The sequence below is a fragment of the Varanus komodoensis genome, unplaced genomic scaffold (genome assembly GCF_004798865.1).
Source record: "Varanus komodoensis strain SLA01 unplaced genomic scaffold, ASM479886v1 scaffold1, whole genome shotgun sequence".
Classification (NCBI taxonomy): domain Eukaryota; kingdom Metazoa; phylum Chordata; class Lepidosauria; order Squamata; family Varanidae; genus Varanus; species Varanus komodoensis.
The window spans coordinates 137,861,183-137,875,278 of record NW_025335268.1 but is presented as its reverse complement, the minus strand read 5'-3'; the positions used below and the strand labels follow the sequence as shown (position 1 = coordinate 137,875,278).

General features: G+C 42.7%; 1 protein-coding gene across 4 annotated transcripts in view; it reads right to left on the bottom strand.

Annotated features, from left to right (window-relative positions):
* The window catches only part of LOC123032206 (isopentenyl phosphate kinase-like), a 36,805-nt gene extending 23,930 nt beyond the window's left edge, over positions 1-12,875 (bottom strand). For 3 of the 4 annotated variants that reach the window (XR_006416454.1, XR_006416455.1, XM_044447928.1), the window contains exon 1: positions 12,686-12,875. Coding sequence is in view for 1 of the 4 variants with exons in the window: in XM_044447928.1 (XP_044303863.1) it covers positions 12,686-12,846 (161 nt within the window). In the remaining 3 variants the exon portion in view is untranslated. The remainder of the gene's footprint in view (positions 1-12,685) is intronic. The other variant, XM_044447942.1, reaches the window with a different exon arrangement.
* Positions 12,876-14,096: the final 1,221 nt, after the last annotated feature.

Here is a 14,096-nt window from a genome sequence, read left to right as displayed (position 1 = left end):
GCGACTTCTATCACAATTGCAATAGTGTTTCCTCGTATGACAGATTTCCCAGGGAAAGCAATCATGCCGGCAAACACCATTGCCATGAATTTACATTAGCAGTAGTGTCAGATAGAATACTGTTCATTAGTTCTGTATATGGGGACCACCTATACCATAATAATTTTGATGCAGCTCCAGAGAGCTTCTGCCTTCTTCCTTCTCAATTATTATTCCTATTATTATTAAAACATTTGCATGTCACTCAATCATGCCATAGCACCTTTGGGCATCTCATGAACACAAGATAAAAACACAATAAAACCAATTACCACGTATTAAATTATCAAGCCATTAAGCCACATGATTGAGGTAACCTTGAGTTTGGGTTGGGAGTGACTCCTGTGAAGGACTTTTGACTATATTTATCTCTACAAACTTCAGCCTATCTCCTTGGGCTGTGTGTACTAGCATTGCTGGGTAGCAAAACACTTGGAATGGAATGGTGGAATCAAAGCAAATGGAATAATCCAGATGGTATCCCCACCAGCAATCAGATACACTAGCAACCAGAGGGGACAGAATACACATGAGCCAAATGGCCAGTTCGTGTGCGCACGCACATGTAGACTCACAAACCTTCTCTGGAATCTCCAGCAGGCATTCAAGTGCAGATGCTTGACACAGAAAGATGTGCCTCAGTTAAGACAGCGCAGTAGGAAGCTTTTCAAAGGCAGCTCTACAAAGAAGCAAACTAATGGACAGAATTCCACATTCAGAGGGATTTACTAAATAGCAGGTTCATATTTCTGATGGATCAGGAAGATGAACAGGAATCAGCATCTGCCTCAACATGAAGACTGCATAGCTGTTATTCTCAAATGATAAAGTGACACCCTACCTGGTTAAGTAGGGAACACAGTGGGAATAAAGTGTGTATACCAGTTAGTTACTAATATCTGGACAGTGACCAACAAAAGAAAGAAAAAATAAAGAAATATGAAGTAGATAAAAGTTGATGATAGGAAATCAGATGTTTTCCCAATTATACTAACCCTAACCTTTAAAATTAACTGGCTTAAAAGTTATAGTATCATTTGTGTTACATTCAGAATAGCTTATTTCATGGCACTCCATTAAATCTATTGGCTGCAGTCAGACATGGAAGAACTACTGTTTGAATGATTAGGCACAAACAAGAGTCTTAAGCACTCACTTCTTTCCACAGCTTAAGAGAACACCTCCTGGCTACTTCCAACCAGTTTGCCATAACATCCAAATCAGAGACTGTGGTTTGTGAAATCCCTTGAAACTGGCATTACAAACTATGATTTGATCCCAGTTTATGGTGCTATGGAAATCCTTGTAGCAGCACTTCCCTCACATCCATCTCTATGCCACCAGATTGCTTGTGGCGCTCCCAGGTGATGGGTTGGACATTCCATGCTGGAAGGCTCTGCTTCAGTTCTGAATATTGTATTAAAAGGGCACTGAAAAGAAGTTAATGCTCCACCTTTAATGATTCCACTTAATTTTATCTGACATACACCATCAACCATGCTAAATAATTATAAGGCAGGGAAAAGTACTAACACCTTCCAAGTATTTCTGGACTGCTCTCATATCTCCCTGTTTCATCACTCAAGCAAGCTGCAGATATGTAGCTCTTTTAACCTTTCATCATGCATAAAGCCTCCTCTGGATTCAGCGTAGCTGTTGAGTGAAGTAAAATCCAATTGAAGGATTCCCTTTTAAAGGGAGAAAAAGCTCACCACAAAGCTTAGCTTCTCAGAAATTAGAGTTGTTATTATGTTCTGACAAGAGCTCAGCTCTTTGTGAAGTAGCACTTTTATATATGTGCTACAGGTATGTAAGAAACCATTTTTAAAGGAACATACTGGGAATTGCCAAAATGTACATTCTTAAAAAATCAGTGATAAATAATTTTAAGCTTCAGTTTTAAACTTCAAATGACCTTTTTGTTTAAACTATTTTAATGGATATTATTTGAATGCAAAGAAGTTTAGCAATTTTATCCAAACTGCTGCATTAACACCATGTTGTTATGGTCTCTGGCCACACAGTAACATTATGTGTTTGTTTGTTTAAAATCCACCTGTTAGCATCATGCTGTCTGGGCAGCCATTACAATATAAAATCAAGAGTGTCAGTTTACATGCTGTTAAGTGCAAATGCTTTATGCTTCTGGTTCCATGTAATAAGTCGTTGTTGTTGTTGTTGACCTTATTTGTACTGCCCATAGCTGAAGCTCTCTGGGCAGTATACAACAAAATAAGTTAGTATCTGAAGTATGACGCATGTGTCTCACTAGCAGCAAGGTCACAGGTCTTAGTATGCGTGAGATTTATGAGGGCCATTGCAAATGTTACGTTAATTGCAAGGAATCAGAAGCATGAGATATGTTTGCTTTTTAAAGCTGTACAAGTAAACTGGCTGTCAGTGCTTTCCTTGTGCTTTCTACCTGGAAGCACGCTTCCCCATTCAATTCTTAACATGTCTTATGGAAAGCAGGCTTAGGACAGTTTTTTTCTCCATTGACATTTCTACTCCCCTCAAAATATAGATGATATACAACACATGACTTAAGGCAGGGATATTATTTAGTGATAGACCACCTGTTCTGCTTCAAAATCCCAGGTTAATCCATGGTGTCTCTATGCCTGGTGAGCCTGAACCAAGCAATTTGGAGCTAGGATATACTTGGTATAAGGCAGCTTCTATTTGTACCTATGAATTTGGACTACCTGACAGGAAAGACAAATATGGCTCTTCAGTTTGAGAGATCTGGTTGGATGCATGTGATCCAAGCTTGAACATGAACAGTGTGATCCTTGAACATGTTTACTATGAAAAGACATGCAGCAGGGACTGTAGTTTTTCATCTCCTAGAAAGGGGCTGGTAAAGCTTACTTTTAGTGTAGAAAAGGCATTATTTTCACTTGAACATCCATGATCAGGACTCACAGGGACCCAACATTCATAAGTGGGTTTTAGCAGTTCTTGTAAAAACAGGCTGAGAGTCTAACATGTTCTCGAGGGATTCATTTGCCTAGGAGAAGCTTGCCTGCCTTCTGGCTGGTGGCATGCAGTCATACCGCTTTCAATTCAGCATGAACAAAATCATGTAACTGGGCAATCCATCATTCATATTTTTCTTCCCCAGAAGCAAACCATTCCAAACAATTTGGCAACAGGCAGCATCTCCCTTGGGAACCTTTGTCTGTTCATGTCAGAGAATAAATGCATTTATTCCTAGCCTCACACCATCCCTAATCCAGAGAGTTTATCAGTGGGCTAAAGGTGAAATGTTTTTGGCTGAACCTTGTTGTTCAACCCTGCCAACATTTACTTCGCATAATACACAGCGGGGGATCTGCAGAATTTACTTCCCCTCCCCAAAGAAAAGAGGCAGCTGTTTTGCCATGCATAGCAGCTCCGTATAAATGTGGCCGGACGGGAGTCAGGAGAATCTCACAACTCACTGAAGTGCAAAGGGGAGTTTGAGAGATGCCAAAGGCGAAAGCCCAAGATGGAATTCAGCCATATCACGTGAGCCCTTCCCATGCAAAAATTATACAACAGCCACAAGAACTCTGAGCAGTATCTTACCAAAAAGCAAGTGCTTGTTTTTGTTGTCAGTCGCGAAGTCGTGTCCGACCCATCGTGACCGCATGGACAACATTCCTCCAGGCCTTCCTGTCCTCCACCATCCCCCAGAGTCCACTTAAGCTCACACCAACTGCTTCCGTGACTCCATCTAGCCACCTCATCCTCTGCCGTCCCCTTCTTCTTTTGCCATCTATTGTTCCCAGCATTAAGCAAGTGCTTACAACAGGCAAATTCTATGATGCAGATCAAAGCCCTCTACAATTCAGTGCATGATTCAGACACATTTACCCACAGTACAATATCTCCATGTGCTACTGAGTGCCAGGATTAATGTCTGTGCATGCATATGAGAGCCAGTTTGGTGCGGTGGTTAAGAGAGTCTGTCTGGGACTCAGGAGATCTAGATTCTGGCAATCTGTTTCCATTGAAAGAGAGCACTGTCTTTGAACTGATTAGTAGAGATGTGAAGGCCCAGAAAAAAAATGGGAAAAACCTTTCTCTCAAGGTTCCCAATCCTAGCACACTGAAAAATCTGCTATATCTTTTGGCATTAAGTCAAGGAACTATAATTATAATAATTACATTTATACTCCATCATTCTTCCTCTTACAAGGAACTCAAGGGAGTTTACAAGGTTTCCCTCTTCTCCATTTCACAACAACCCCAAGAGAAAGGTTGGGCTGAGAGGTTATCACTGGCCCAATATCACTCAGTGAGCTCCATGGTGGACTAGAACCCAGAACTTCCAGGTATACTATAACCATTTCTATAAGACAGTGTACAGCATTACAGAACAATAAACTGTTGAAGATTTCACTGTTTTCAGGGTTATCAAATTTAAGTTGATATCCAAATATGCTGCTAGTCTTTAATATTATGGTTATATGAGATTAATTCTGCCTAAATGCTAAACTTTCTTTTGCTTATTACAAAATGTGTGGTTTCAGTTTTCAACTTTTACTTTTTCTCATATCCCTGGGGGAGAGGGGTTGGGGGGGGAGGGGAGACATGCATAGACAGAAAAAGGTGCACCAGTTTGTAGTTCTCAGTCTCTCAGATATTGAGTATATTCACAGTTTTGCTTGTACAAAATGTGTGAACACTTTTGAAGATAAGAGTCTGATACTTGGAAAAGGCTCCATTAAGCAGCATGGGTCTTACCTCTGAGTAAACATGTACAGAATTCTCTTTTATGTAAGCTGCCTTGTCTTTACTATTAATTGGCAACCTAAAATATCTACATAAATCAAATTGCACAATAAATAAACATGCTACCCATTGTAATTCTATATGCTCATCTATAAATTATGTGTTTTATATTGTTAAAGCAAGTTTAGGTTTGATCAGATAGCAAATATTGTGCATATTTCCATTTTCAATTTCTGCATGGCAGTAAAAATGTCTGCATGGGTCAGTCTGCTATTAAGGGGACACAGGAGAAGAACTGATGACAAAGATGGCAATTCTGTTTCATCCTTCCCTGTGGGGCACTGACTGGAAAGCATATTCCCACGTGGCACTGAGGGGACTTCTAAATGTTATGGGGAACACATAACTGCCACGGACTCTTTGCTCCCTTTCCCAGCATCTCCAGTAAAAGAATCACATGCAGTGACATCATGGTCAGAGCAGCCTTGCTCTCTGAGCAGGGCAGCAAACAATCCGGAGCAGGAGCAGAGATATGCTGAAAGCAGTGACATCATGCTTGCATTTCTTTGATCAGACATCACCCCAGAGATGCAGATTCACAGGAGCCATGTGTTCCTCATAATGGGACAAGGGAAGGATGACACACCCAGGAAAATCTTTACCTTGTCTCCAATCCTTCTCCCCAGCCCTGAAAATTGAGTGTATTTATTCCGTTTCTGCATTTCCCTTCCCTTCCCTTCCCTTCCCTTCCCTTCCCTTCCCTTCCCTTCCCTTGAGGAGGCGTTCAACAACTGTCAAATGCTGCAGCTGCCATTCCTGAGAGTTGCTGCTCAGCTCCAGGGTTTGGGCATGGCAATTAAGTTAATGGCCATTTGCAGCCTGGTGCTGCTCCTAGGGGAGCTGTCTCCTGACACTGGGCTGTTCACATCGCCTGTCTGTCTGCATGTAACCAAAGGCCGGTCACTGATACTATGTCTCTGCTGCATACTGGGAAATCCACTTCCCCCACAGCCACTTCATGAGCAAGCCACCTGCTCCTGGCCTTGATTAATAGCAATAATGTGTTAAGAGATTCTGGGCTGTCACTGGCAGAATAAGGGGCTTGGATATCTCCAGCGCCTTGTAGATGATGAATGCAAAATGCCTTAACAAACAGTTATTTGGGTGTTCCTGAAAAGAATTTCCCAATAGGAAAGAGAAGGCATGGGATAATGTGAGTGGCTTGGCCATGGCTCAGCAGTGGGAGTCAAGTGTCCTGTGGCAAAGACACTGGCTCTGGATTCTCACCTTTGCTGCTGACTCCATCACTAACCCTAGGAGCTGCAGGAATGTGCCTTGGAGGCCACACTGAACGCAAAGCTGGGCTGATGATGCACCCAGTGAGATTCTAATGTACTGGTGGGCCTTAAAAAGTGTGTGCAAAGTACTGCTGCTAGGAAAACCTTTATCTTGTCTCCAATCCTTCTCCCCAGCCCTGAAAATGGACTACATTTATTCTGTTTCTGCATTTCCCTTCCCTTCCCTTCCCTTCCCTTCCCTTCCCTTCCCTTCCCTTCCTGAGGCTTAATTGATACCATTGCAATTGATCTTCCAGTAACTCATCTATCATACGATGTCAGGGAAAAATGTGAAGTCAACTGCTTTTGCACAGAATTCTAATGCAACCCCAAGAAGGCCATATGGAAAATGTCAAAAAACTAGCTCATTTTTTCAGTCATGACCTAGTGTTTCGCATGGAACACACTGCCTTCAAATATTGCTGTCCTAAGAGCATTTCATTGCTCCCTCCCTAGGCAAGACAGTTCATTATCACTATACGCTGAGCCACTTATCCAGGAACAAGAAAGATCTGTCTAGAGCATGACATCTGCAGATATGTTCAACTCCTAAGACAATGCCATTTTGTGACACATCCCACCAGATAGGAAATGACTGACGCCCAGAGGTAAATGGAAGAGGCCTGGGCTATAAAGTCAACAGTTCTACAAGCATGCTTAATTAAAGTCTTGTATTTAGTTTAATCAGGACACATAAAGGGCTCACCTAGAGACCAGATTCAGGATAAGATCTAACATTGTGTTGTATCCAATATTAGTCCTACTTAAAGTAGACTCACTGAAGTGAGACTTATCTGGATCAGACCAAGGGTTCATCTACACCAGGATTCTGTTCACACAGTGGCCAACCTGTTGTCTAAGAGGAGCCCACAAGCACGGCATGAGTGCAAGAATATCCCCTACCTAAAACTCCCAGCTTCTGTCAACAGATCTAATAGATCTACATCTATTCTTTAATGAAACAGAATGTCCAACTAGTTGTTCCAAATAAGATTTTTCTCAAGCTGAAATGGAATCAAGAAGCAGTAAAGAGAGTGCATGAGCCTGAAGGTGCTACAGTCACCTCAGCAAAATAAATTATCTACTGTTGATATAAGACATAATACCTTGCTTTGGAGATAGTCACTCACACAAACTGATCCCTTTCGTGAGTTGTATTCTGCATTGTTCCACTTAAGATCAGGGAGTGAACCTACTATTGGAAAAGGACAAGGAAAACAAAGAGTCCTCCAAGCCCCATAAAGGACAAACAAGCTGCTGCCAGTCAGTGTTGACGAGATTGTACTTTGAGGGTCCTATACAGCATAAGGCAGCTTCCTGTGTTACTGTTTAGCTCAAGAGATTTCCTGCCACCAGAACACACGTGCTGCTGACAGAGATGCATCACACGACCCAAATGGATGTCTTGTCTTGTTTGTGCCCAACAGTCACTTGAGCCTCTGTTATAGAGAACAGCACTGCTTGGCTCTCAAAACCTCTGAAACGTTTTGCAGGGTGAGTGGTAATTGAAAGATCTTCACACCTGTTCGTGAAAAATGTTCAGAGCATTGGGCTAAGCCCTGGTGCATCAAAGCACATTTCTCTCAAGTACTGCATGTTACAAATCCCCCGGCTGGCTTCAGCACATGCCAGGGATGCTTCTTTCCCAAAGCAGATCCACCCTCCAAATGCTAAACCCCAGTGTAACCCAATCACTCAAGACAATGCCCTGCTGGTCCCATACCAACAGCATGCCCATCATTGCGGGTCTTGGAGTCTTCCTTGGACCTTCCCAGAGCTAAGCCATACTTATCAGCACTAAATGATAAATGGCAGGCTAAGGATGGAAAGCTAGAGGGACAGTGCAAAATAAGATTGGTGTGGAAGAGGCAGGCAGAATACTAGAAAAGAGACCATTTCATCAGTCTCCTCCTAAGTCAGAAACATTTGGGTTGCCAGACATCATCCAGCAACAGCCCTGGAAATATTGGTGCCTGATGCAGACAAGTCAACATCACTATCAATAAACTCACTGACAGTTTGCTGCCCTTTAACGGTACCCCCAAATCTACCTAATATTAATGCCGGCCCTAGCAAGCAAGCAATAGGGGAAGTGGCTTCAAATGATTATCAACCTACTCTTTCAACCTCCAGCTCTTTACATGAGATGAAATTAAATGGGCAATTTGTTTAAAAGCAAGAACTGTAAAATAGATGTGTTAAGTTTTACTCATATTCAATATTGAGTTCTGCATCCCTTGCTTTACAAGTTATTCAAGGAGTAGAAACTTCAGTTCCCACCACTGGGATATGCTCTTCTCACTTTGTTCATGCTATGCATCTTTGCTATATCAGAAGTGTGTAAGAGGTAAATAAAAGAGGTGATTCCTGCAAAATCAGTAACTAGTTGTTACTTGGAGGGAGGTGGTTTTGTTTGTTTTGTGAGCTTACGTACAATTACTCTCTAGTTTGTCTTTTAGTGCCACTGCCTACACTAAAGATTTATGAGAAACAGAGGAAAAGAGCCACAGATCTGTCCTGGATGTCTGTCTACTGACCCCCTCGCACACTTCAAACCTATTATTTGGTTATACCAGAAAGGCAACATCTTAAGATATGTTTTATTCTCTGGTTCTAAGTACCTGGTTCCAATATCCAGTGTCACTGTGGGCTCTCCCACAGCAGAAGTATTCCAGATGCAGCACAAAATCCTTGTACTGAGCACAGGGGTGACCTGATGGCCTTACTGACCTCTTCCAACTCTACTCTTCTATGCTTCTAAGAGCCTGTGATTCCTAGTAAACAATATCATTTATATTGTTCTATGTTTTGCACATTAACATTCTGCCCTTCAGACAGATGGTTGTGTCACTTGTTATGAAGAATACACTCATGTCTAAATTATCCTCACCCTACGAGTTCCTGACAAATTGGGGCCTGATCCTTTCCCAGTCACTGCTTGTTACTATTTTTCAGAAAGGGGCTAGTAGCCATACCATTTTTAAGAACTCAAAAATGCTCTTGATATGGTTTAAGATCTTAATGTAGGGCATAAGTGCATTCCCACGCCCACTCCAATGTGGTCTCAACTGAGTTCTGGGCCTAAAGGCTGATCACTTTTGGTCAACATAATTTGAAAGTGAGCTTCCCCACACCATTCCAGACCTGGATCACAGCAAGTGACAAAGAATAAACATTTTCATACATACCAAGCCCACAGTAAGGTATCAGTCAACATACCATTTGACCCTGAGAGATAACATACTATAACAGGCAACATTTAGTTCTCAGTCCCCTCTGAAATATAGAATTCCAATGCAGATATCAGCATCCTGGCAGCATTCGAGCTTCAGAATGAAACTGTGCAAATAACATGCTTTAGTTGCAATTCTGGCCATAGGCTCTAATGAGGAAGCAAAATCTTAATTGCAGAGCCAAGTGAAAAAGGGTTGTTCCATGAATCACCATACATACTTTCTGTGGCCTTGTTATAAGAAGGCTGGAATATTGCCTTCTTATAGGCAATCATGACATCACTGGACTCAAGGCCTGCAAATCAGGAGTGTTGCTACTATTGCCACCACTGGAATGATTTTTCAAGCTCCATGCATTCTGAGATTGCAGAGTAGTTTACTGATTCTATAAAAGTCATAAGCTGCATGATCCCTGCTACCCATCAACTTTGCATCATTCAGTGAAGTAGTGAGCATCAAATGTCACTTGAACTGTCAGAATTTCATCCTAGCAGCAATCAATGCAATTACAAGCAGGGCTAGCCTTACAATTATGCAGGATAGGATAAGAAGTTTGGGGTTGCACTTCTTTCAGCCCAAAGGTCAAATTCCACTTTGGAGAAACTCTCAGAGGCAACAGTCTAAAGGTGGGCAGGGCTGAATACCAAATGAACAGGAACCGGGCAAAATGGGTGTAATGAACATACAGAGTATTTGAATTTAAAGCTCTTTACTGCCAGTCTAAGGATTCTATTCAGACATGTCAGACATACATTCTTGTTCAGTCAAGGTTTGAACTAGGGTGGGGTGGGGTGGGGTGGGATGGGTAAAGTTTCTATATACTACCATATCCTTTTGCACATTTGATTGTAAGAATAAGCTGTGATACGTGGATAACCCACTTTGAAAAGGGAAACACAAACATGAAATCCCCCCCAAACATTATCATTGTAGCATTAAGACTGTTCAGCTTCTCGCGCTGATTTATCATTACTATAATTGCAATGTTAATGTGCACCATGACCTCATGTACGTTTAACTGAGAGGCCCATCACACTGGGTGGGTTTGTATGTCCTGCTAACCCACCCTGACAATGGGCCAGAGTGAGTTGGTTGTTGCAAGAACAACCCACAATAGATAACTAAGCTCACTTGGGGTTGTCAACCCTTGCCCTTTCCCCTAGTGCATAAGCTAGAATTCTAGGGGCCTTTATTCATGCTGCTCTTCCTGCTCCAACTGGGAGCATTTTTCCTTTTTGAGAGATTGCTTATCATGATTGCTTACTTGACATGTCCTGCAAAGTGCTAAACGGCAGAGTGGTTTGTATGCCTTTTTAAAAACATAAAATTTGTGCCACACATATGCACACTTTTGTTAATTAACAAAATTAGCTGAAACTGTGTACTTCCATGGGAGAGAAAATGGGAGGCAACACCTGGATAATGTGCTGGGAGGGTAATGTCAAAATGCAGCAGATAGCGACCATGGATACTGACCCAGAAAGGATCCCAAAATTGGATGGGGGGGGGGGGCTGGAGGGGTTATATGCTTTTTTTTTTAATTTATATTGCGCTTTATATCCTGCCTTTTTCCTACAAAGGGCTCAAGGCAGCTTACATCTTCTCTCTTCCTCCATCTTATCCCCACAACAACAACCCTGTGAGGTAGGTTGGGCTGAGAGGCTGTGACTGGCCCAAAGTCACCCAGTTGGCTCCACGGCTGAGCAGGGACTCGAACCCAGATCCTCTGAGTCCCAGTCCCATGCTCTTAACCACTACGCCACACTGGCTCTTAAAAGACAAACTGTTAAGTTCAAAGTGAAGACACAAGTGGCCTTTGCTCAACAAAAGAGGTGGAGAGATTTATCCCCCTCTAGCACTGGGATCCTCAAGGGTTTTTCTGTTCTTGCTAGGTGTCCAATTTTTTTCACCCATTCCCAAGGGTCTAGATATTCAGGAAAATGGGAACATGCAAGCCACAACCTTTCACTAGAACACAGAGGCTTGACAACTAGCTGTTAAAGCTCCAGATCCTTTTAAAAGCTTTTGTTGCGGCTTTCAAACTTCACCATGACTTTTTTTACAGTAACATACAGGCATGTATGAACTTACTGTTCTAAGTTCACAACTTACTGTTTTATTCACAACCCACAGTGTGGATAGTTGTCCATATCTGGAGGACATAGATAAAACAAACCCTGGGTTCTCAGGATGACTGAGCAAAGCCATCCGAGCCACTCTGAGGAAAACAGTTTGAGCCCAGGTGATGCAACTAAAGTTAGGAGAAACCCCTCTGGGCACAGAAGAGAGGCACTGCAATTGGTCACACCAGGTGCCATTCCTCGAGAACAACCTTCTTCCAGTTGCTCAGAGCAGCAGCAACACCAAATGCAGAAGAGGGGCTTTGTCTGCGCAGCATGTAGTGCTTGATTTCTGGCACTCCCCATGAACATTGGGAGCACTCACCGGAGACCAGGGAGCCAAGCACAGGGAATCTGACAGATTTTCACCCCCTCTGGGAAACTATACAGTCACGGATTCTCACTGCTTTTCACTAGAGGTGTTCATAGATGGTTTATGGCAATCCACACATTCAGAAGTACAGGTTGTTCTTAACCCAGATGTTCGTAACCCGGGGACTACTTGTATTTCTCTTGAACATAGTGGGAGTTTACTTCTAAGAAAATAAGACTGTGCTGTCTGTTTCATACACCTTAGTTTGATTTACTCACTTTTCTCCTCAAATAAATACAATCTATCGGTCACATCTCTTTACATTTAAATATTTCTCTTCCTGCACTTTCCACTGGCTGAAAATCTGACACTCATGGGGAATACAGCTGACCATGGGGAGCAAGCATTAAGAAAGCAGTAGAAAAAACAGGTAATTTAAAAAACCCTCTCTTCTTTGCAAATGTCATTGATGCACACAGTTGAATCCTATGTTTTTCGTACCAGGAAATCTCTTTTAATTCTGTAGGATTTACTCCCAGATAAATGTGTCTACCATCTGCTAAAGGGGTGCAACCCTACATGCACTTCCATCAGGTAAGCATCACTGGGCACAGTGGAACTCGCTTCTGAGTGAACAGGCAAAGGACTGCAATATTTCTTTTCTGATCTAAAACTCCACTGCACAATCCAATACATGTCTTCTCAGAGATCCACGTGGTTCTTATTGGTTTGCACCTCACGGAGTTTAATAACGCTTGCTCCCAGGAAAGCGCCGCTAGGGCTGTAGCCTCCGTTACTTTTAGAGGGAACAGCTTTACCCTATCGGCTGCCCTTCGGAGCTGCCCATTACTCCCCACCCAGTTCCATTGGCTCACAAGGAAAGGTCACGGCCTCCCACCATCGAGGTCTGCGCTGGGAACCTACCCTGCACCATGCACGATAATGCACCGGCTCTTTCCAGCTCCGCGGAGCTGAGCTACAATAGCAGCAGCCCTCTGCAAGGACTCCACCTTCAGCGTCTCCCGCTGGTTTTTCTGCGTCAGTGCGCTGCCTCCTAGCTTAAGGATACAATCCACCACAGCCATTGCAACAACCCCACATCCCAAAGGACATTTCCCGACGCTGTCGCCCTCGTCTCCTTCCGTGACATCATTTCCGGCCCGGTTATTAACACTTAAGTTGATTTTTTTAAGTCACACTCCTGTGCGAGTTTAGAAACGAAACCAAGGGTTTAGATCTTTCAGCATGCCTCAGCCAGAGTTTTGTTCCCTTCAAACTCGCATAGGATTGCGGCTAAAACGCGCCCAGGCAAGAGCTGGTAACGATTGCAGCTTGCCAAACAACCGAGCAATCCTGCTGATGATTACTGAGAAGTAACACTAGTTGTCTTGAATTAAGAGCATTTTCCAAGTGTGCCCAGGATGGCAGGGTTCGGGCATAATCCTAAGCATGTAGAGATCGAAAAAGCAAAAGCCAGTATTGCTGGAAATCCTAGGATTTTTTCCCCGTCTAAACATGCATAGGATTACGTCTTCGATGAGTTGTGCTTCTTGACTTTAACGCAGCACTTTTAGACACAGGATCCTTGTCCAACCGGAGCAGCGAATGGTTAGGGAAGGACCATTAAACCAGAAGTAGTTTGAACAGCCGCAGTAGCCTATTAAAAGAAACTTTCTGGGAAGAAGCTCTTAGGGGATTCAGAAGTAACAATAGTTTTTGAAGAGCGAGTTGCATATTGCTGCCTTCGACATTCTCTTTACAGGTTGCTGGTTTCAGTGGAGCAACGACTCCATCTTCAAAACCAGTTGGTTCCCATTACAAGGGAAATAATTCTGTATATGTTCAAAAACCTTGTTTCCGTAGGCTGATTTTCAAAACAAAAGCTGGTTTCAGTTACCCGAACGCCAACCAAAACGAACCCTATCTGTAATAACTAGTATGTAACCACAGTTGTTCATTTAATGTCTTACGATGACTCTTTTGCCAGTTCCTCTGCGCTGGTCTCTCTTTTGTCAAAATCTAGATTGTAAATTGCATGGGGGCGCAGAAATGGTGTGTGGATGTGTGCGCGGACGTTCATATCTGCAATCCTGTGTACTGGGAATATTATTTCTGTATTTCTATACTGCCCCGTAGTCGAAGCTCTCCGGGTGATTTACAAGAGTAAGTCGTCTTGAATTCAGTGGGACATCTGAAAAGAGACATGCATGGATTACGCTGCACATTATTCTATGAAGCGTTATGTACAAAGGAATGGTATTCTGCATATCCTCAATGATACTCAAGCCAGAGTGTCGCTCCTAAACAAAAGGTTGAAATTCTAATTTATGTATGC